The sequence below is a fragment of the Anguilla rostrata genome, chromosome 8 (genome assembly GCF_018555375.3).
Source record: "Anguilla rostrata isolate EN2019 chromosome 8, ASM1855537v3, whole genome shotgun sequence".
NCBI classification, from domain to species: domain Eukaryota; kingdom Metazoa; phylum Chordata; class Actinopteri; order Anguilliformes; family Anguillidae; genus Anguilla; species Anguilla rostrata.
The window spans coordinates 10299718-10323659 of record NC_057940.1 but is presented as its reverse complement, the minus strand read 5'-3'; the positions used below and the strand labels follow the sequence as shown (position 1 = coordinate 10323659).

Here is a 23942-nt window from a genome sequence, read left to right as displayed (position 1 = left end):
GAACGGGACGCTTACGCCACGCCGGCGGCGGACGCGACGCTGAAACGACGCTGCACGCCCCCGCGGAACTCTGGAGTTACTCTGCTCCTACTTCCCACTCACCCTGCCTCCACGTCCTCTTACCCTGCCTCCCGTTAACCAAAAGGAGGAACAGCCTGACAAATAACTGAGAATAGAGAGGAAAACAATGACAGCTGATGTTCTGAAGCCATCTGGCCGCGGACGCGTTCGTGCCAGGGAGCATATCGGCTCCTCGTTGCTGTCTAACCGACAAGAGGGCCTAATTCATTTTTACCCAGCCGCATCACAAACTTTTAAATGAACAGTGGCACTTTATCTACAAAAAAATGCATCCATTGTAATTCGGGACTACGTTATTATGTATTATATTAAATTAATTGATGTTGTATGATATGAAATTATATGTCATAATTATGTAATGTCATTTTATAACAACAAAAAGCCCCAAACAATGGGGACCAGACACAAAAAATAAAACAACGTAAAGAATCATAACATCAATAAAATGGAGAAACAATGAAGGAGCCCACCAAATGAAAAATATATATCTATATCTATATATAGAAAAGTGCTTACCGGGTGTGTATTTATTTGGTTATTTTTCAGTTTTCTGGTAGTGATTGCAGTCACGTCAGGTTCACGTTGCGTCTCCAGTCCGACCCCTTGAGAACTGGGTTCGAAAAGCTGGTCGATCTTCCTTTCAGCAAGGTTTGATTTTGTGTGACTTCTGCGCACGTGTGCGTGAGCCTGCGTGCTTGCGTGTGTGTGGGTACGCATTTGCGTATGCGTGTGTGCGCACTTGTGTGCCTGTGTGTGCAGCTACGCTGATTATAGGACGAGATCGCAGCAATGGACCTGGACATAGCTACAGCTTGGCTATATTAGGCAGGTTATGGGGGGGGGGGGGGTGTAGCCTGGTTATGCTGATTTCAGGACTTAGTAGCACTAGTGAGGCCTCTGACAGTAAAGCCAGCTTGAGTCAGTTGGCTGCTGAAGGGATCTCCAGACCTGGATCAAATAATCATGTCAAATACATGAACTATTTAGATGCCAGGAAACTTCCTGCATATCAATGAAAATCACTACTGGCAATTGAAAGCACTGGAGTTATAAAACACTGACTTAAAATTTGGAAGACAAAAAACATTCCAAAAAATCTACTCTTAAGAGAGTTAAATGCTGAAACACATTGGAAACCCAGAGACCCCACTGCTCAGGTCCCTGATGTAAGGACATGCATTTGACTCAGGTCTGGTGGTCCAGCGCCCCCCACTGGCTGACAGCTGATACGGATGCCTTCTCAGCGGAGAAGCTAACAGGCCACTTGACCTTTAACCTGTCATGCTACCCTGCCCCCCCCCCCCCCATTCCCCACAGAGAAGGGCGCTGCGCACCGCCCCGGAGAAGCTGAGGAACCGCACCTCGTTTTCGGCCAATGTGGCCCAGAGCAGCCCCGGCTCCCGTGTGAACCGCTACATCGGGCGGCTGATCGAGGCGCGGCAGACCGAGTCGGAGACGGCCGACCTGAACTTCCTCACGCTCATGTACAAACGCACTGAGCGCGAGCAGAAGGTGAGGGGACCCGCCATGAGCACACACACGCACCCTCACACGCACATGCACATAAACACACATGCGCTCGCACGCACCCTCACACACCCATACGCATAAACAAACATGCACTCACACACACCCTCACACACACGGATAAACACACACGCACACACATGCACGCACTCATAAGCACACACACACCCACATACAGACACACACACATGCACCCTCACACACACATGCGCATGTGCACACACACATACGGACACACGCGCACACCCTCCCTCACACACACACACACCCTAACATACACATGCACATAAACACACACACACACACATCGCACGTTTTTCCATTTCGAGATGTCAACACTACTACGGAGCTTACACACCCTTCTAAGCTGCCCTAGTTTCTGTTTCTGTGAGAGAGATCATTTGTCAAACGAATCTGAATTTTAACAAACATTTGTGTACGGTCCTCCTCCCGCCCATCCGATTGATTCTTTAGTGCTTTTGAGTTTAACGGCTGGAGCCTTTAAGCTACATGGCAGATAATAAAAGTATTCTGATAAAGTACTTATAATAGTACTGGAGTGCGTGTGGGCTGCAATGGGCTCGTATGACTCCGCTGGAGTTGATTTAACACTGAGGGTTTTGGTGTGCAGTGCCTTTATTTCGATGCTTTTCGCTCTCACTCCTCCTTGACGTTCACGCTGTGCTGTCAGAACCCCCCGCTGTGGGAAGAGACAGCCTTAACCTGTGTGTGTGTCTCTCAGCCTCTCCAGCTAACTGTCAGAGTCTGCTGTTATTGAGAATAATCCATCTGGAGCCGGCTCAGAGCTTTTGTAACCGGGAATGTGTGTGTGTGTGTGTGTGTGAGAGAGTGTGTGTGTGTGCGTGAGAGAGTGTGTGTGTGTGAGTGTGTGTGTGTGCGTGCTTGAAATGTGGGTGTGTGTTAAGAAGATGTGGCAATGTCTCAGCTCTGTCTCTGGGAGAATACGATGAGTAATGCTTTAGGCCCAGTATATTTGAGAAGTGTGTGTGTGTGTGTGTATGTGAGTCTGTGTGTGTGCGTGTGTGTGTGTGTGTGTGTGTGTGTGTGTGTGTGAGTCTGTGTGTGTGCGTGTGTGTGTGTGTGTGTGCGTGTGTGCGTGTGTGTGCATGAGAATAACAGAGAAAGAGGGAGACAGAGACAGAGAAAGAAGCGCTTACTGAGGTGAACAGGAGGTAGCAGAGGACACTGAGACGCAGTTCTAAGCTGTTTCATCCCACAGAATCCTCACCCCTCTCTGCCCCAGTGCATCATGGTCTCTTATCTCGTCTGCAGTACCACCAGCTCCACGACGAGTACTTCATCAGCGCAGTGGTCCTGTCGCTGGTCCTCGCTGCCTTATTCGGCCTGGTCTACCTTCTGATAATACCGCAGTGCGTACCTGCGCCTTCGCACCTGCTCCTCTTTAAAGGTCATTAGTGTCTCCGCTCGATCCCTGTCTCCAGCCCCTAACTGTCCCTCTGTCCTTCTGTCCAGAGGCACGGTGGTTCTGGTCCTCCTGGTCTTCTGCATATGCTTCCTCTTGGCCTGTATCATGTACCTGTACGTCACAAGAATACAGGTAAAACATCGTTAGCGCCTTTCGCTTTTTACCAAGCCCTGCGGCCATTTTATAAATCTTTACTGCTACCGTGTGTATGTGATACACATTGTGATTGACTACCTTGTGTTTCTATCTTTATGGACTTTTCTTTACAGTGGCCATTTTTTTTATTTTTTATTATCATTCAACTTTAGTCAGTTTTGTGACTGTAGTCACAGCTAAAAAGATTTTATTTCCACTTGCAGCATTGCGCATAAATCCATAAATCAAGGAGTGGGATACTTAAAAAAAAACTGTTTATTTCTGAGAAACTTTTAGTTTGCAGTTCCATCTTCATGTACATGTACAGAATGACTGGAATATGAACTTGAGACATCCAGGAATAGTCTTGTAAAACAGTGCTCAAAAAGTATTTTATCTTTAGAAATGACCACCTAACCCCCTCTCATGAAATCTGACACACACTCTCTCTCTCTGTCTCTCTCTCTCTATCTCTCTAGTGTTTCCCAGGGTGCCTCACCATACAGATCAGGACAGTGCTGTGTGTGTTCATAGTGTTCTTAATATATGCCGTGGCCCAGGCATGTGTGGTGAGTCCGTGCGCACGCAGACATGTGCATCACATACATCCCAAAAATCTTTGTGGTGAAAAGTCAATGCAAAGTCAGTGAAATGCTGTCTAGACGTTCAGGTGAACACCGTCTACATTTTGGTCTTCTAGCCACCTCAGACATAGCCAGGCTATATGGATGGATGGACTGCATTTATATAGCGCTTTTATCCAAAGCGCTTTGCAATTGATGCCTCTCATTCGCCAGAGCAGTTAGGGGTTAGGGGTTAGGTGTCTTGCTCAAGGACACTTCGACATGCCCAGGGCGGGGTTTGAACCAGCAACCCTTCGACTGCCAGACAATCGGTCTTACCTCCTGAGCTATGTCGCCCCATATCCAGGTAGAACTTGAGCTATATTGGGGTTAACCTAGTCCGTTTATGCCAAAACGTCCGTACCTACATTTCCACCCATTCTGGCTTTTCCTCACTGAGAAGAATGTGTCAAGTAACATATGCAATATACAACGTCTTACATTTGCAAGATTGTTTGTGCCCTTTAAATGCATCTTTAAGTGACATATTTGCATGTACTTCTTTCTATGCCATTTGTAATATGGGTTGCTTACCCCATTTTTGTATGATTGATACCTCTGGGAAAACCTATTTCTCCAGCCGCTGAATAGCTTATAGATGCAGCTGAGGGAAGGCATTTTGTATTTTTGTAGTTTTTGTAGTTTTTTTCCATCCCTGTTTGCGTGTGCTTCACCACCCCCCCCCCCCTCCCCTCCCCCCCAGGTTGGGTGCATGCCGCTGTGGGGCGGGGACTCGGCCAGCTCCATCGTCATCGTGGAGGCGGGCGGGGCCAACCGCACCATGGCGGAGCTGCCCTGCGACGGCGCCCGCTACGCCTTCCTGTCCTGCGCCGCCGGCGCGCTCACGCTCGCCCTCTTCCTCCGCGTCTCCTGGCTGCCAAAGATCACCCTCCTCTTCCTCCTCAGTGTCTTATACGTCACCGTCCTGGAGATCAGCGGCTTCAGGACGTCCGTCGGGTGGGTGCGGGCTCACGTCCCGCCTGTCGCTCAGGAAGAGGAACACGTATTAGTTACCTTCAAAATATATACATATACACATGCAGTACTTACATATACATATACATAAACACATAGCCATATATACTGCACACATACATACACACACACACACACACACACCACCACCACCATATATATATACTGTATATATATATATACAGTTAAATGCAAAGGTATTGGGACTGTGACACAATTTTTCTTGTTTTTGTTCTGTCCTCCGGCACATTGGATTTGAAATAAAACAGTGAACATGAGGTTAAAGTTCAGACTGTCGGCTTTCATTAGAGGGCATTCCCGTTCATATGGGCTGATTGGTGCAGGAGCTCTAGCCGCAGTTACACACATGTGACTGTGATCCTGTGCGTCTCTCTCTGCAGTGCCGGGCTGTTCCACATGCGCGGCATCGAGCCCATCCTGTCCATCGTGCTCTTCTCCAGCGCTCTGGCCCTGCACTCCCGCCAGCTGGACCTCAAACTGCGGCTGGACTACCTCTGGGCTGCGCAGGTGAGCACCGGCCAATCGCGTGCACCGACACCGCAACCGTCCCAACGCTCTGGAGGGTGTGCGTGTGTGTGTGTGTGTGTGTGTGCGAGTGCATGTGTGTGTGTGTGTGTGTGTGTGTGCGAGTGCATGTGTGTGCGTGTGTGGTGTGTGTTGTGTGTGCGAGTGCATGTGTGTGCGTGTGTGTGTGTGTATGTGTGTGTACGTATTTGTGTGCATATGTGTGTGTGTGTGCCCTTTCCATCCCACAGCAGTGCTGACTGCCGTTTGCTGGAATGTTCCTCAGTTCATTGCTCTTAGCCCATGGCTTTAGTGGGCAGAGTGTCATGGTGTTCGCATGGGGTCAGGTTGGCCCACTCTCCCCTGCCCCCCCCCCCCCCCCCATCCCCTCCATCCCGTCTCCAGTGTGTTTTGCTTGTTGTGAGGGGGCCTTCTGAGGTTCTATTGCCCCAGGACCTGGCACTCTCCCGCTCTCTGTGGGCAGGTCAGTGCCAGTGTTCACCGTGACCCTGCCGGTCAGACCCCCCCCCCCCCCCGCAGTGTGCCCCCTCCAGCTGTGCTCCAAAAACTTCATACAGCAGCAGTGGGGGCTCAGCCTTCACCTGAGCACCGTCCTGACTTTATGGCCAACAGTACCCACTGACACAAATAAGGAGAACCATGCTGTCCTAATTTCAAACGAGAAGCGTCCAGGAGGGGCAGGGACTTTATTTTTGGTATAATCCTTTTTTTTGGAACGTGTGCGAGTCCACCAGCTTGGAACAGAAGCGTGAGGCAATCCAAACTTCAAACAGGCTGGGAGGAGACTCGGGGATGGTTCTTTTTTTTGTTTTTGGAAATTCAACAAGCCGACCTGAAAAAGGGTTCTGGCCACCCGTGAGCATCGCTCTCCTGTTGTTTTTGGCTGCAGCTGTGATGGCTGTGCCTTTGTGAACTCATGCCCGCGAGTTATTTTTCTGTGAGTTTCACGGTTAAAGCATTTGAATTGCCTACTTGGTCCAGCGTTGATAAGGGCCCGCTGTCATTTCCATTAATGGGAGAATCCCGGAGTCTGTTGTGCTTGCTTCAGTCCTCAGGGCTGTCTCCACATACAGGCCTAAAGAAACGTGCCCAGGCCTGATTCTTGCTTTCATGACGGACAATAATATAAGCTGAACGAGCCCCCTCTATTTAATTAAAAACATTTGTTTCATATGGTGTTCACATGGCAACCTTAATTTGGGCCATTTATCTGATTAGCTGCATGCTCTTATTGGTGTGCTTCTTCACAAGGGGCCAGTCTTGCTGCTGGCTTGTTGGCTGTTTCATTCACCTGCTTTGATTTTAGTGCAGGATTGTAATCACTCAAATGTTGCCAAAATTTGGAGGGCACAGTGAAATGTTGAACAAAGGGTATCCCATACATCACAAACCGAATCTGCTGGGCAGCCAGAGTGATGTGGGACTTTCTGTGATGGGCGTGCTGTGTAGATGCACTGATTAACTCTAGAGTTGACCGGCTTAAAATGTAGATTTTAATTATTTTGTGCATTCTTGTATTGAGTATCATGGTGTCACTTCTTGCATTAGGTGTTGTAAGCCATGTTTTGGAATTTAAAAAAAAATAGATGTCATAATTCTGTGGGAAGATATATAATGAGATTAGCCAGGCCAAATATGCTATAGACTATTAATGACTATGTGTTTGATAAATGGCCTCTGTCTTTACTGGCCTCTTGTGGTGATTTAAGTAAACTGCAGGGAATATGAGTAAAATTGACTCCCCTGCTTTTGGATGGCTTTATTCAAGGTGACATGATGTTATAAATCTAAGATGTACAGAGGGGGGTTTTTGTATTGCTAATTAAAATGGGGCATGATCTACAGCTGGGCCAATTTGTTGGGACCGTGTGTGTTGTTTGTGTGTCGTGGTGTGTGTTGTGTGTGCGTGTGTGTGTGTGTGTGCTGTGCTTGTGTGGTGGTGGCTGTGTGTGTGTGTGTTTTGTGTGTGTGTGTGTGCGATGGTGTGTGTGGGTGTTTGTGTGTGTGTGGCGTGGTGCGTGTGTGTGTGTGTGTGTGGTTTCTAGTGTGTGTGTGTGTGCTGTGTGTGGTGTGTGTGTGTGGTGTGTCTGTGTGTTGTGTGTTGTGTGTGGTGTGTGTGTGCGTGTGTGTGTGTGTGCGTGTGCTTGTGTGTGTGTGTGTGTGTGTGTGTGTGTTCTCAGGCAGAAGAGGAGAGAGACGGCATGGAGAAGGTGAAGCTGGATAATAAGAGGATTCTCTTTAACCTCCTGCCTGCCCACGTGGCTCAGCACTTTCTTCTGTCTAACCCCAGGAATATGGTGAGTTCCCCAGTGTGTGTGTGTGTGTGTGTGTTTGTATGTATGTATGTATGTGTGAGACAGTGTGCCTGCATGCATAAACAAGTATGTATGCGAGTGCTTATGTGTGTGTGTGTATGTGTGTGTGTGTGTTTGTATGTATGTATGTCTGCATGTATATATGTACAGGTATGTGTGATTATATGTATGTATGTATTTCTCGCAATGCTACCTTTCCCAGGACTAAAACCCATAACCTGCTGGTTGCAGTCCCAGTTCCCTGGGCACTATGTGACTTTGTCCCCTCCTCCTCCCCACAGGACCTGTACTATCAGTCCTACGCCCAGGTGGGCGTGCTCTTCGCCTCCATCCCAAACTTCAATGACTTCTACATCGAGCTGGACGGCAACAACATGGGGGTGGAGTGCCTGCGGCTCCTCAATGAGATCATCGCTGATTTCGACGAGGTCAGCCCGTCAATCAACCCGCCACACAAATGACTTCATGACATAAATTAATGAATGAAAAGGATTAATGATCTCTCTTGAGAGAGAGAGAGAGAGACAAATGCCTCCCTTGGATAGCACTGACATAGAATGACAAGGACAAGCTGTAATAGCTGATAAATAAGGACAGAAAACATTATCATAATCACGATTTTCATTATTATTATTATTATTATTACTTGAAGTGTAAAACGTAGAGAGAATTGTACACATAGTATTACTATTTTAGACCCCTAACATCATCACGCAGTTCCAACATTCCACAAATGTCACAACGTAGGAGAAATGCTGCAGTAGCTTCAACATCCTGCACAGTAACATGTGCAAAATGCTTCCTGCAGTTTCCGCGCACCCTATGAGTTTAAATGAAACCGCGGCGGTAGGAGTGTGTTTGGGGCCACTGCAGGGAGTCACGCTGCATGGGGTGGGAGCCTCTAGCCTTTGATGAGCAAAGACCTGCTTTTTTCAGCTCATGGATAAAGAGTGCTACAAGGACATCGAGAAGATAAAGACCATCGGAAGCACGTACATGGCAGCTGTGGGCCTGGTGCCTACCATAGGAACCAAGGTAAGGACGGCGTGTGTGTGTGTGTGTGTGTGTGTGTGTGCGCGCGTGTCCGTGTGTGTGTGTCTGTGTGTGTGTGTGTGACATTAGGCCAGGGACCACTTCTGTGGCCACTCTTCCACAGTCCAAAGAAATGAATACCTGTTTTAGTTGCACTTTAGCTTTTTACAAGACTTTGATTCCTGGATATATGTATCACACGAACAGTCATATTGTACGCTATACTAGGGTTGAAAAGAGACAGAATGTTTTTGTCAATATGCACAATGTGATGGAAAATAATTTGCATATAATTTGTGTTTCCTTCTGTTTTCTGAAAAAAAATGATCATTTTTGTTTCATGCATTTAACTTTTCTTTGTCTTTGTGAAACAGGCCAAAAAGTCGACCGTCTCTCATTTAAGCACGGTGGCGGACTTTGCGATCGAGATGTTCGACGTTCTCGACGAAATCAACTATCAGTCATACAATGAGTTTGTGCTGCGAGTGGGTAAGTGTTTCAGCAACTGTGCTTTGGCAAAACAGTTTTGTTTGTCGTGCCAACGAACCGCCAACCAATTTCAATTCGGAATTGGATTATATTTTAACATAATTAAAATCCCTAGCTATTGTTCATAGGCAGGAATACAGTGCAGAGAGAGAGAGAGAGAGAGAGAGAGAGAGACTGAGCGAGCGAGCGAGAGACAGCTAGCAGAGACCTGCCTCCTGATTGGCTGTCGCCGGTGTGGTCCTGCAGGCATTAACGTGGGACCCGTGGTTGCGGGGGTCATCGGGGCCCGGAGACCACAGTACGACATTTGGGGGAACACAGTCAATGTGGCCAGTCGAATGGACAGCACAGGTATTCCAGGGAAGATACAGGTGAGACTGGCGGGTATAGCTAACACCCAGCTGATTGTTTTTTTGTTCCACGTTTCAGAATAACGTAGGGGAAAAAAGTTTCCAGCAGGTAATTTTTATCCAGTAACCTCAATGTCTCTTTTGAAGTCGTAATACTATTCCGACACAGGGGAACATTGTCATCTAAAAATAAAATTGAATGTTACCGCAGTGTTCATTCTTGAAGAACAGAGCAGCTTCCAAGATGAGTCTTTGTGATCCTTGAATGCCTTTTCCTTTGTGCTTCTGTTCATTACCGGAGGCAGAGGCAGGTGACAAGTGCTTTTATGATGGGGTTGCTGGAGCCATGTCTTCCTATTTTTAAGGCGATTTATGTCTAAATTTGCATTATATGCTTTACATTTGCATTGTATATTGTTTCTTCAGATTTAAATTTACAATGAGAAGTGGAACCAAAGATACATTTATACTTCCAGATTAATAATAAAGATAAATTAGTCTATTCTGTTATATTTGGACCTAGGCTAAATTATTATTTGAAATACTTCAACTCACCATTTTAAAAGAAATTCACTATTTTTTTTTCATATATATTGGTTTGTAACATGTTTCAAAGAACTTTCTTACAGACCAGGAGGGTTTTCAAACTTTACTGGCATCAAAATAGGAAAATATTTTTTCAGATTTTGTTCTGTTCTCTGGCTCCCCCTGCAGGTCACAGAAGACGTGTACCGCATGCTGAACGATGACTATGACCTTGTGTGCCGGGGCAAGGTCAGTGTGAAGGGCAAGGGGGAGATGCTGACCTACTTCCTGGAAGGCAAGACCCAGACCTCCAGGACCCAAGCTCGGCCGGGCGGGGGCCACCTGGGCGGGACAACATACGGGAGGACCGGTGTCCAGGACAAAGTGGGCGGAGCCTCCCCGTCCATGGCCAACCTTCCAGCAAGGGTGGGCATCACCCCCAAGGGCAGCACCCCCGCCCTCGCCTCCGCCACACTACAACTCCCAGCAACCTCCAGGGCTGCCCTGGAGGAGGAGTGAGAGACGGGAACGCGGTGGGGGGGGAAGGGCTGAGAAGCGCTGCTCGTCGCTGCTTGTAAACTCACCGGGTGGTCTTAGGCTAATTGCACAAGGGTCCCTCGCTGACCAACCAAAGAGAAAGCTGGGTTTCGTCCAACTGTTGGGACACGGAGGGATTTAAGGAGGGTCTGTCCGCAACCCGTCACCGGAAGCATCCGGAAGGACCCCGGACCCCACGCGTTTGCCTGGTGCATCCATCTTCTAACACCTTTGAATGTTTTTATTCTTACCGTAGACCATTTTTGAGCTTTGCTTTGTATCGAACCGTGAGGACCCTTTTCTCTTGCCGTCGTCCAGCTGAACACAAGAATGTTAAACCGATGACAGGAGTCTTAAAGCCGGGGTCCCCAGCCTTCGACGTGGACAGCCATAAGATCTGCTGGCTTCTGTTTCCACCTTAACATCAACAGTCACTTTAGACCCAAGACACCAGGCCAGGTGAGATACCAGTTCAATCACTGCTTTAATTGATCCATTTGGTTCTGGGCAACAGTGGAAACCAGCAGGGTCTGCGTCGCTCCTGGACCAGAGCTGAGGGCGCCTGAGTCAAAGATAACATCGACAGGAGCGTGTTTCCTCACTCCTTCCTAATGGAAATAAGTTTCTAAAACTGTCAGGGGCATTCCGATATGAGCCAAGAAATTCAGACCCAAACAACTTCTTCAAGAGGCAGAACCGGACAGGGCTAATTAGCTACTTTTTTCATTTAGTTATTTAGTTTTTTTAAAATTTATTTACAAATTCTGACAAGAAAATAACACCGAAGGGAATGGAGCATACTACAGTATACTGAAACAAAGTATATCATTGAGAGCGGAAAGATATTTGCAATGCATGAGCAAATGTACAAATTATTGTCCCTTTCAAATATTGCATTGCTATATATATATATATATATATATTTTGAATACATGAATGTGAAATTATTTGTCATTATGTTTTCAAAAAGGTCACGTATTTGTAATGTATTGCAGTACATTCCGAGGGCAAGGCCATCACGTTTTATATTTCGTCACGGTTTGACCATCCGCAGAACCCAGTGTGCTGAGATGTAAACACAGTGGTCTGATTTTTAAGAACCGGCACCTAATACTACGTAAGGACTTAGTTTGCACAGGCCTATGCTGCGGAGGCCGCAGTGACATTTGTGTCACTGGTCATTGGGTCACATGATTTTATCGTAGCTGAATAGTCTTCAGCTCATTCACTGCCCCAGTTGAAAACCTGCCATTCCCATTTCCACAAACACACAGAAACAGAAACACACACCCACACGGGGCCAGCCCTAGGATTTTGGTGGCCCTAAACAATTATGTGGGATGCGTTTGGGGGGAGGTGCTGTTGGATTCTGTCGAGCCGGGGGGGGGGGGGGGGGTTCTCTTGGTAAAATCCTTCTTACATTACATTGTTATGCAAAGTTCTGTTGCCATTACATTTTAAATTTATACTGCTAATTCCGCGATAGGGGATGAATAACGTAATTACGAAAATAACGTTATTTACCTTGGATAAACATTGGATCGTGTGGCCCCCCTTGTGGTCGTGTGCCCCCCCCAGTGGTTGTGGCCCTAAACAGCCGCATAGAGCGTTTATGCCACGGGCCGGCCCTGTACACACACACACTGTTATCTTGAAATACTTAACATATCCAATAAGGAGGTCAACTAAATGTCATCTTTGACATTACTTTTAGTAACCTTTCCAGAAATTATGCCAAGGTAACAGTTTAAAAGTTTACTTTTTTATTTATACCAGATGACGAAATGATTAGAATAACTTAAGTAATTCATAACTTAAGAACGTTGTAATAGAAGTATTCTGTTTTTATGTACAAGCAAATCCACGGGTGTGGAGGCACAATATGGTGAGCACAACCTGGACTTTCATTATAAATGGAATACCTGCTCCCCACATGGTCCCTTGGACCCTGTTAGAAAGAAGAAATAGGTGTGGGTGGAGGTGCACTCACCCCCTGCTGCTACGAAATATCACAGACTTGATAATACTGTACCTCTACAGCTAGGCTGTTGCCTTTAAGAAATAAATCAGTGAAATAAAAAAATGAAACATTGCAACAGCTTAGCAATGCTTGCCACAATAGCAGAAATAGATTCTTGTAGGCTGGGATTTACGGACAAAAGGCATCATATTTTATAATATGCAGTACAGTTTTTCTACTGCCACTAATTAATTGGTTGTTCTAAGCTTATATAACAAATGCTTTTATTATTATTATTATTATTATTATTATTATTATTTATGGCAATATGCTTTTTGTGTGGTTAGGAGAATACTTTCTGCATGAATAAGAAAATATACTTTGGTACTTCTTAGCGTCTCAGTTTTGTGTCATACTTTGCATTAGGAATTTTGAGAAAGTTTTCTGAAATTTTGTATTCCGTTTCACTATGAAGGTCTGTCATCTTTGGCACAGAACGTGTTCGCGCAGGTCTGAACTTCAGCACAGGGCTTTCGATGCATCACGAAATCTCCCAACGGTCACGGCTGGATTTAATGCAACATTCCATTAGCTCTCCAGTGGCCTTGGCGGTTGCGGCGTGTTTGTGTTGGACACGGAGGCTGCTGTGCGTGTCCAAAGCGCGAGCCGGCCAATGAGAGGCGCGGAGCGCGGGGGGAACGTGCGCTAACCTATGGAGCGATGCCCTGGCGGGGTCGGCCGTGTGTCAACGTTAACCCCGCTGCAGTTACGACACCGCGGGGAGACGCGGGCCGCAGACGGGTGCCGACACACAAACGGTCTCTCTCACACACACACACACGCGCGCATGCTCTAAAACAGTCTCTCTCACACACACACGCACGCACACTAATGCTCTAAAACGGTCTCTCTCACACACACACACACACACGCACACACACACACACACACACAGCCTGCACACCTAACTCAAACGTCTCTCCACACACACACACACACACATGCTTAAACAGTCTCTCTCACACACACACGCACACACTAATGCTCTAAAACAGTCTCTCTCACACACACACGCACACACACTAATGCTCTAAAACAGTCTCTCTCACACACACACACACACACACGCGCGCGCATGCACGCACACTAATGCTCGAAAACAGTCTCTCTCACACACACAGGCGCGCATGCACGCACACTAATGCTCGAAAACAGTCTCTCTCACACACAGGCGCGCATGCACGCACACTAATGCTCGAAAACAGTCTCTCACACACAGGCGCGCATGCACGCACACTAATGCTCGAAAACAGTCTCTCTCACACACATGCGCGCATGCACGCACACTAATGCTCAAAAACAGTCTCTCTGACATACACACGTGCATGCATGCATAATGCCAAACAGCATCACATGCACGCATGCATCACGGTTCATGCACGCACACAAATGCTCGAAAACAGTCTCTCTCACACACACACACACACATACGCGCGCGCATGCACACACACTAATGCTCGAAAACAGTCTCTCTCACATACACGCGCGCATGCACGCACACTAATGCTCAAAAACAGTCTCTCTGACATACACACGTGTGCATGCATGCATATAAATGCCCAGAAACAGTCATCCACATGCACGCATGCATACACGTGTTCATGCACGCACACAAATGCTCAAAAACGGTCTCGTTCATATACTCTCTTACATACACACACACAAGCAAAGTAATACTCAATAAGTCTCTCTCCCATAAACACACATGAACACACTATTTGATGTAAACACACACACACACACACACACACACACAAAAACACCCAAGAACACAAATATGCACTAAGTAAACAATTCTAATGCTTTAAAGTTTGCCTCAATAAAAATTTTGCCCATTATTTTTGATGTCCGGTCTCCCCATACATCCCACAGTGTGTCGTCCATCACCATGTGCAAAATATGTGTATTCATTAAAGAATAAGCATAGTAGTGCTAGTTTCTTACAGCACAAATTCCCAAGGAAACCTTTCTGTTGTGAATTGGCAGGGTTTCATTGTCTCTGTTTGCATAAAAGGGCTTGTTCTCCATGGTGTTATCACACCCTGATGTTTTTAACTTTAGAACCTTTATTGAACATGCCGTTCTAATAAAGGCATTTTGATTGACACCAGGACGGGCCTTGGGCCTTTTTTTAGCTCTTATATTTTCTCATTATTTCACTATATGCACTGAATCTTTACACCCGAAGCTGAGCAGCTGTGAATTCCGGTTTCACTATTTTATTTAAGAAGTTTGTCCTGAGCACGAAATGTAAGCAAAAGCTATAATGTTGTAAAGGTGGCTGTTGATTGGTGTCTTGCACCAATTTTCTTGGCTACCATTATGGAGAGAAAAGTAAAATGGAGAAGTTATGCAGTTTATATTTGGCGACCCAAAGTTAGGGACACAGCACAAGGCTATAAGTGTGACAGTTAGGCTGTCATGTTTTTAACGCTTTTTGTCGTTGTGTGGTTTGTCGCAGTTTAATATTACTCAACCCGGTTATGTCAACAGTGATGCTGGAGGTCACTGGCACAGTATGCTGTTCGGAATAGTGCTCGAGTGGCTTTTGCACCCATCCAATATTGGATCAACAACAACAGAGGCCTAGATCTGATTGGTTGAAAATTTTCCAGCGGCTTAGTTTTAAAAAAAAAATTTTTTTTTTTTGCCCTGTAGGTGTTGAGTGGGGCTGCTTGGGGGATGGCACAGGAAATGGTGTCACAGTATTTCCTGTTATGTCATAGAGAGAACCTCTGTACTTTTACAACACGGTGTCCCTCAGTCAGCTCTGTACACTGCAGCTTGCGCTGGTTCCCCCCTACCTGCTGCCTGATTGATTCAGTCAGGCTCTCTGTGAGAACAATTTAAATGTAAATGTAGGTACGAACAATTTCCTGCCTTATTTTTTAAATGTACAGTCTTTAAAATAAATGCCTTTTACATAATCAATTTAATATGCTTACTTGATCTTGTGCATCTGTGGAGCAACTACACACAATTAATTACCGACTCTGTAAAGATACAGTTGGATAATATCAGTTTTTGTATTCATCGATATAAATGAGTAATTTTATAAAAGGCAATATTATTATTACTCAATTGATTTGGTTGTTCTATCTGCATATCTAAGGCCTTGACATTTATTTATTTCTTTACTTATTTATTTATTCATTTATTTACATGTTGTAGTGGTGCAAGTTGTAGAAGTAACATTAGTAGCAACTGTATGTTAAGGAATAAAGATTGGTTGTCATAATAATTTTATTTACACAGAATATTTATTGGTTGTTATAATAATTTTATCTACACAGAACTTCAATAATTATGAGAAATAATCATTGTAATGAACTGCCTTCTTCTCATGATTATAGTTATGTTTCTGACAACAAAAAAAAAAGAAATTGTGATACAGAACACATGCCAAATGTATATGAAAATTTAATTTACATTTTTTGTTAAGAAAAAGCAGCAATAAGCCTTTTTAGATTGCGCTGCCCGTGATGTAATAGTGGCTGGGATGCTGTAGCTCTTGCTTTGCCCTGTTTCTGATCTGAACACACACAGCATGACGTATCTGTGCAACTCTGTGAGGGAACACTGATTGTTTTAAGTAAATTTATTTATCCTGGGAAACTCACACGTCTGCTAAACTTTGTAGTTTTTTTTTTTTGAAGATTTTTTGTTTGTTTGTTTGTTTTGGATATTATTTAATTGGCTGAACTCATAAGATGTACAAAACACAAGAAATGTAAAAAAAAAAAAAAAAGGAAAAAAAAGGAAGAAATAAGAAAAAGCACTTTCTTCATTTCCGGCTTAGACTGACTCTTGCCTGACATGAATACAGTGAGAGATAACTGCAATATAAACTGTTTTTACTTGCTTTTTCAATCAAATGCATTTTCTGCCAAAAACATTTTGTTTTTCTAAGGTATTTCTATTTGCTGGCTGTTGTATTAGTCCAGGGAGACAATCCAGGGTTTAGGAAACCCATGATTATTTCTATAAATGCATGTGTGACTCATTCAATTATTATTCAGTTTGAATTCAAATCTTCATATAGAATACACATATTTAAACATATTAATGACCTTATTTGCAGTATTTAGGTCCAGTGATTTCTCTATTAATTTTTTTAATTTTACAGTCAGGATTAATTTTAATGTGTACTGCTATACCAAACTGAGTAACCATATAAATAGCCACGGTATTTGAAAGAGTGTGAATAGATCTATTGCATGTACAGTGCAGCGCGTTTGTGGGACTGTATTCTCAGCTGTATTCACTGTATGGATCTGTGCCACCAGGGGGAGCACTTCCTCGATGTATATAAAATACAGTTTTGTTTAGATATTGTTTTATTTGATCAATAAATCTCTTTTATATAATGAATATGCTTTTGTGTGTATGCACTCACAGCTGGTAGCTCCCAGCTGCATTATAAATACCTCCAGATCATGACTTTTTTTTCAGTTTTTTTCAGTTTTTTTTTTCTATGCAAACTGAATCATGAACCACAACATTTTCACAACATAAACATAAAAAAACCACCTGTCAATCTGGGATACTATTCACAAAAGGGACCAAGAACTTTTAAAGAAAGAAAGAAATAAAACCAGAGACATGGAAATTATTTATCATGTCCACGTTCACTTTTGGGGACATCCTGGAGTGGTCTGGTCTATAGGCTTTTCATGGTTTGGGCTAGCTCCCTTATTTCCAGTGAAGGGAAATCTTAATGCAATGACAGCCTAGATTATTCTCTGTTTCCAACTTTGTTGGCAACAGTTTAGGGAAGGCCCTTTCCTGTTTCAGCATGACAATGGCCCCGGGCACACAGCCAGGTCCATATAGAAATGGTTCTGTTGAGATCAGAAGAACTTGACTGGCCTGCACACAGCCCTGAACTTAACCAGATCCAACACATTTGGGATGAACTGGAAAGCCAACTGAGAGCCAGGCCTAATTGCCCAATCAGTGCCCGACCTCACTAATTCACTTCTGGCTGAATGGAAACAAATCCCTGCAGCAATGCTCCAACCTCTAGTATAAAGCCTTCCTAGAAGAGTGGGGGTTGTTATAGCAGCAAATGGTGGACCATATTAATGCCCACAAATGTTCAATGAAATGTTGAATGTCAGGTGTCCACATACTTTTGGCCATGTAGTGTATTAGTCATCTTATATTTGTCCCCTTGCTTTGCTGGAATGTTGCTGGCAGCCTGTTTTCACCAATGGTTGATATTTGGTGAAACTGATCCAGGGTCAGTATAGGGTAACAGCACACCCTTCTGCAGTCAGGGTGCTAGTGGTGAAAGGGCTATCATAGGACAGTGAGTAATCCAACAGTGGTAAAAAAAAAAAGCCTTATCAGCTGACCTGTGTGGGATTGGATACAAAACAGGAGTGTCCCAAGATCTTCTGAAGGAACATGGCATTACTGGAAAAACATCCAAATGAGACACGTGATTCATGGAAAAAACAAAACAACACAGGCCTGGCTTGCTCAATCAAGAGTCTGCTGTTTATGTGACTACATGATTCTAAATGGCTCAGCCTGGGGTCAATCAATTCCCCCACTCACACACTCTACAACAGTGGTGTCAAACTCGTTGCCATGGAGGGCCGTGTGTATGCAGGTTTTCATTCCAGCCTCAGATCTTGATTATATAATTAGTTAAATTATTTGCTGAATTAGGGATGCAGGTTTGTGCACAATGGTGACCCGACGTCTATGGTGACCCGCATTGTCTAAATAAAAATTTTCTTATATTCTGTGCTTCAATGCAGTTAAACGCATATGGCTGAATGAGTAATTGGACTCAATTAAGGCAGCATTAATTGGTTGGAATGAAAACCTGCATACACACGGCCCTCCATGGCAACGAGTTTGATACCACTGCTCTACAACAATGAACTGCTGGTTTCCTCTCTACGTCGCACATGTGTAATTCCTGGCTTCAGTGTTCCTCCTGATAATTGCAGTCAATTACTAAAAGTAATAAACAAATAATTAATGTATGGGATCTCAAAATGAAGACGCACAGGGAAGAATTGGCCGCAGGTTTTCTGTGAATTCCTTTCAATTACCTGCTAATTTGGGCCCTGGAAATGGGACGATTAAATCACCTACTGGGTAAGTGGTAACTAAGCCCATGTGCAAACAGGGACTTATATTAGGCATGAAAAAAAACCTCAATCAAAGGAAAACAAACTGTGTTGGTCTGGTTGGAAAAGGGCGATCTTGCAGCCCCAAAAAAACAATTCCATCACTCAACAATGTAGCATTCATGATAGTTTCCACGGAGGCCAGGTGTGAAAAGCTGCAATGATCCCTGAAGAGTCCATATAAATTTCAGCCTCCACACCGCAGGCAGTGGAAGGCATTGATGCACTTGCTTGATTGACAGCAGCTGGACCTCGGGCTGGCTGCGGTGGGTCTGAGTCTTCAGACTCACCATTTAAAAGACTGGAGAAATAAGACAGCAGGCTCTTCTGTCTCTGGAGGTAATGTAAGCGTGCGGACAGTTCATTGATTCTGTATGAACAAACACGCATTCGCAAAAATGAATAAATCGATAGATGCAGTGGGGCCGTCCCAAGACAATATGGTACTCGGGTATATATCCAGTTATGTAAATATGCTCAGATAGATGATTAGCTATCTTTAGTGTTACCTTTATGGTTGTTTGTTTAGCTTGTACATGGACCTTCCTTATTTTTGAAAGGACTGCAGTTTTCCCATTATAATTTTTGATTTTCTAACTTCACAGGTAAATGTCAAAACATCCTTTCATTAATTTAATTGATAAGTAAGATGTGTAAATGCTTGTTTTATACATTATACTACTTATGTGCTTACCTTTCCCTTGGAAGTAATCTGTGTGACTGAAACACATATGAATAAGCTGGCTACTGACCATAAAGATATTTACTGTAATGTATTAGTAGAACATTGTACTTCTTACAATGTCTCCATCATGGATGGAATTTAAAATTCATCATTACGTTAATATCTAACTGATCTCACCCAATGTGGAAAAACTCGTTTGCTGGCCAAGGCTGTATCAGGGTCAGTTCTGTTTGGTCTATTCAATTTGCACATGACAACCATGCGTTAGGAATCGACCACACATTACACAGAGAACAAGGAATTCTAATCCCTTTCCTTTCATGACCCAGAGGCAGACTTTCAGTCGCCAAGTACAAGCGCACTGTTTTTTTCACCCCTATACATAGTAAACACAGGAGCGTAGTATTACAGTTGGGACAATGCCCAACGGATAACCGACAAACAGAGTTATGATTCGGTGCTTTTCTTCAGCGTGCCCAGCTCTGCATGGAACCAGGCCCCAGCGATAAGGGGTGAGGTGGGTTCAGGACATTGATGGGAATCAGTGTGACAACATGTCAGGTCGGCCAGAACCGCTTTCGAGGAGCGAGGGGGGGTCACTCCGGAACGAGTCCAGTTTATCAGCGATTGAGCCATAATCCAGCAATAAAGAGGCGGGGCGATTGTACATTTGAGAACAAGAACGCTTCACAAACATAACATCCCACTCGTCTAGACCAGTGGTCACCAACCCTGCTCCTGGAGAGCTACAGGGTCTGCTGGGTTTTTGTTTTTCACCTTAAAATCAGCACCCAATTGAGACCCAAGACACCAGGTGAGTTGAGTTGACTGTGTAATCAACTGCTCTAATTGATTCATGAAGTGCAGAGTCACTATGAAAACCAGCAGGCCCTGTAGCTCTCCAGGACCAGGGCTAGAGACCACTGATCTAGACTGTCTAGTTTGGGTGGGGGCTTCATTCCTGGGGGAGGGGCTTGTGCATATGCAGTCTTTGTTTAAACTAATTTCCCATGTCAAATAACTAATATATCAATGCCAATTCACTTCCACATAAGTGTGATATAGAGACACAAGAACAGTCTTGAACAGTCACTCATGAAACCTATCAAAACAATGTAGCTAAAATGGCAGCATTGGCACCATAAGTAAGTGGGCTTATGAAATCAGCAAGAGTTGCCAGATATGGCCCAATTTTCTATTTGCTCGATGCATCTCATCTCTCTGTGAGATGTAGTGAAATGTCCAACAGGTTTTGCGATCACTATAATGAACTTCATTTATGGGTGCTGTTAAGGTTATGAATGGCAGCAGATTCTAACTCACCGTCACTATTCAACTAATAACCTCTCACAGAACCAGGGAGCCCCCAAAATCGCAGGTAGCCACCCTCCGGGGATTAGGGGACCCTGGGGACCCGTGACCCTCACCGTGACCAGGGTGGAGCAGTCCGGGTTTTGCAGTGGACGCCGTCACGCCTCCATCTTTTTCTCCACCTGCAGAAGCCCCCTTCCCCCATCCCCAAAATGGCGGCTGGAAGCAGCGACTCTGGCGGGAGACAGGTAGAGTTCCTTAGTGACCCTGGCTCAAACGAGCATTCAAGTATTACGTCCCTTTACACACCAGAAAAAAAAAGAGAAAAGAAATAACTCTCTTTCACCAGTTTTCAGAAGAATATTATACTTCAAATGACTGTACATTTCGCTAATGCTAATATTTTGTAAAAAAAAAAAAGTCATTAGTGATCTGCAGGAGTGTATAATTATTTATTTATTATTATTGTTGTTGTTGTTATTATTATTTTACCACCATCTGAAGAGCTGAAGTATTTCAAATGTGCACTTGGTCCAGGTTTGGTACTTGGAGACCATAGAGGAGTTGGAGGAGTCGGAGTCGGAGGCGGAGCTGGAGGACTCGGTCTTGCTGGGCGTGCGCAGGCGCGGTCGAGTCTCACTGGTGAAGCAGAGCACGCCGGCCCACACCGAGGAGTCCTGCTTCACCGTGAGCTGCAGCGGCGACTCCTCCCTCGCCTCCGGGCCCCTGAGGGCCCGCCGGTCCCGCCGGTCCCGCGGCCCGCCGCACAGGCTCCTGCCCTCCCTTCAGGAGGCGGACGATGCGCCTGGTGGCCCTGACCAATCGCTACTGCCCGGCTCTCCTTCCTACCCGCTGGCTGAAGTTCAGTCAGAGCGCTCCCTGAGGCCCAGAGGACCAGGGACTGCGGTGATGTCACCAGGGGAAAGCTCCCCTCCCAGAGAAGACACCGATGCAGAGAGCAAGGACGAGGACTGGGTAGAGGTACGAAACAATGACATCTTCCTCTCAAACTAAGCCACTAAACAGTCTTCATATCTATGTTTCGTGTTTAACCTAAAAAATCTAGATGTTTCATATTCAACATGCATCCACTGTCAGCCAAACTACACTTTAATAAATATAACAGTATATATTGCATATAAAATACATATTTACATGTACAAATGTAAGGATTTTGTCAAATAATGCTCGGAAATATTTACAACAACAAATTTAAGGTAGGCATTTAAGTTTTATTATTCAACTTGCAATCAGTGAATGAGCATGATTCTTTAATTTGTCACCAGTCTGTGAAAAATGTTCCATCAGGTGTAGCGAAGATGTGCATCAATTATAACGGGAAACTCGGATCATATCCACATCCAACTTGGTGACTGGTTCTGCGATGTTTGTGATTTGAAAGCCAGCAGCAAGCAAAAAGAAGAAAAACAAAAGACCAAACAGAAGGCTTTCGATGAGATCTGAGGACGGCGAGGCACCTGTCGCACCCCCAAAAAAGAAACGACTCAGAAAAAAGGACACAAGAAAAAAGGACACGATAGTAAGTATTAGAGGAACCAACACCTCAAATGATGTATATTGGAACTGCTGCCATTGGTTATCTGCTCATGCAAAAAGCCCCTGAAAGGCAGTTCCTCCAGAGCAGTGATCTTCATTCCCGGTCCTGACGAGCCACAGGGTCTGCTGGTGTTTGTCGTTGCTCACCACTTAATTGACCAATTAAAGCAGCCGATTACACAGTTAGCTCACCTCACCTCGTTCCTTGGGTCTGAAGTGTCTGCTGATATTAAGACGAAAACAAAAACCAGCCGACCCTGCAGCTCTCCAGCACCAGGAATAAAGATCACAGCTCTAGACTTAACCCGTGACCAGGAAATAACTGAGAGCCCCCCAGAATAATTTATTTGAAGATTTCTAATATTTATTATTCACAAAGGTGACTTTAAAACGTGTCAAAAAATAATGCACTCGTGAAGGAAAACTCACTGTTACGTGCTTTCTGTAAATTTGAGAGGTGTTCTTTTCTAGTCATCTGGTTGATTAAATGTTGGAAAGGACAGGACAGTGTACCCACCCGGGGCCCCGGAAGCCAAATTTCACCTGTTACAGAACCAAACGTTCCACACACTGTAGCATAAACAGCAGAGTGAGATCAATCAAGAGCTCAGACCCACAAATGAGAAGTGTTATAACGTGTGCGTGTGTGTGTGTGTGAGCGCGTGTGCGTGCACGATGAAGCCTGGGACGGAAGCTGGGCCGCAGCCGCCCGGTTTGACGTCCTCTCCAGCGTACGTTCCCGTTGCTCCTCCCCCCCACAGACGCCGCCTGCTGTCCCGGAATGGCTGGCCCAGCTGATGCACAGCATAGAGGAGGCCGCTCACCACGAGCTGGCGGTGGAGTAGCCTTTTCGGACCGCGGGACGCGGGGCACGAGGCGGCGGCGTGGGCGCGGCGTGGGCGGCGGCGTGGGCGGCGTGACCCGAGCCAGGAGATCGAGCGTGTTTGCGCCCGGGTGCGTAAACACGCTCGGCGGGAACGTTGAGTAACGCGCCGACTCATCGTGACGTGACTTTTTAAAATGGCAGCCGCGCGGCGCCTCGGGCCCCGCTTCCTCGCCGGGCCTCCCTCCGGCGGGGGCCTCCCGGCCTCTTGTTTTCGAAGCGACCCGACCTTGGATGACCAAGTTTCCCTTTGATCTTGTGCAACTTTAACCCATTCCGACAAAGGTGGCGCCGTGTTAATGATTTGCCCGCGGCAATCGCGGCCGCAAAATATTTGTGTTCCTTTCTCGGGCCGTCCAGTTTCCTCCTCCGCTCTCCTGCTTTCAGTGTTGTTCATATCCTGCGTTATGCATTCCTAATGTTCCTGAATATTTTTAATAGCATAAAAAAAGCCAATGCAGATGCCGATGTGACACACTGCTTTGTCTGCACATATAAAAGGTAACCCATTACATTACATTGATTTAGCAGCCTCTCTAACGCAGAATGACTTATAATGTACGGTAGAACATTCACTGGGTTTATATGAGAGGCAAATAAAAATTCAGTTGAAAGAGGTTCCATTTTCAATTGATTCAATTACAAACTGACAGGTGAAATCAGCAGGGTCCCATTTTCTGAGTGTGTGGAGACCTATAACCACCTGTGTAAAATCAATGGGGTTTAACTGACAGCAAATGAGAAAACCTGCAACGTGT

The 23942-nt window shown here is 45.2% G+C and overlaps 2 protein-coding genes across 4 annotated transcripts in view; both read left to right on the top strand.

The window, feature by feature from the left end:
* LOC135260772 (adenylate cyclase type 1-like) overlaps nt 1-12652 on the top strand; it is a 36052-nt gene extending 23400 nt beyond the window's left edge. The window contains exons 9-20 of the mRNA XM_064346304.1: nt 1399-1593; nt 2902-2999; nt 3103-3187; nt 3670-3759; nt 4517-4770; nt 5190-5316; nt 7515-7631; nt 7931-8077; nt 8586-8684; nt 9056-9170; nt 9417-9541; nt 10235-12652. Of these exons, the coding sequence (XP_064202374.1) occupies nt 1399-1593; nt 2902-2999; nt 3103-3187; nt 3670-3759; nt 4517-4770; nt 5190-5316; nt 7515-7631; nt 7931-8077; nt 8586-8684; nt 9056-9170; nt 9417-9541; nt 10235-10564 (1782 nt within the window). The 3' untranslated portion in view covers nt 10565-12652. The remainder of the gene's footprint in view (nt 1-1398; nt 1594-2901; nt 3000-3102; nt 3188-3669; nt 3760-4516; nt 4771-5189; nt 5317-7514; nt 7632-7930; nt 8078-8585; nt 8685-9055; nt 9171-9416; nt 9542-10234) is intronic.
* Nucleotides 12653-18760: 6108 nt separating this feature from the next.
* Nucleotides 18761-23801, top strand: LOC135260771 (uncharacterized). 3 transcript variants are annotated; one of them, XM_064346301.1, is made up of 5 exons: nt 18761-19087; nt 20933-20992; nt 21282-21725; nt 22147-22284; nt 22983-23111. In XM_064346301.1, the coding sequence occupies exons 2-5, from the start codon at nt 20957-20959 to the stop codon at nt 23097-23099; spliced, it is 735 nt and encodes a 244-aa protein (XP_064202371.1). In that variant the 5' UTR covers nt 18761-19087; nt 20933-20956; the 3' UTR covers nt 23100-23111. The 3 variants fall into 3 exon arrangements, with proteins under 3 accessions (XP_064202371.1, XP_064202373.1, XP_064202372.1); XM_064346303.1 differs by having other exon boundaries at nt 18768-19087; nt 23063-23801; XM_064346302.1 differs by lacking the exon at nt 18761-19087 and adding an exon at nt 20224-20247.
* The last annotated feature ends 141 nt before the right edge of the window (nt 23802-23942 follow it).

Bases quoted from the DNA above. Each gene is read 5' to 3' on its own strand.
- LOC135260771 (XM_064346301.1), top strand. From the start codon at position 20,957: ATGGCGGCTGGAAGCAGCGACTCTGGCGGGAGACAG. The intron at 20,993-21,281 runs GTAGAGTTCCTT...CACTTGGTCCAG, and splicing joins GCGACTCTGGCGGGAGACAG to GTTTGGTACTTGGAGACCAT. The intron at 22,285-22,982 runs GTAAGTATTAGA...TGCACGATGAAG, and splicing joins CAAGAAAAAAGGACACGATA to CCTGGGACGGAAGCTGGGCC.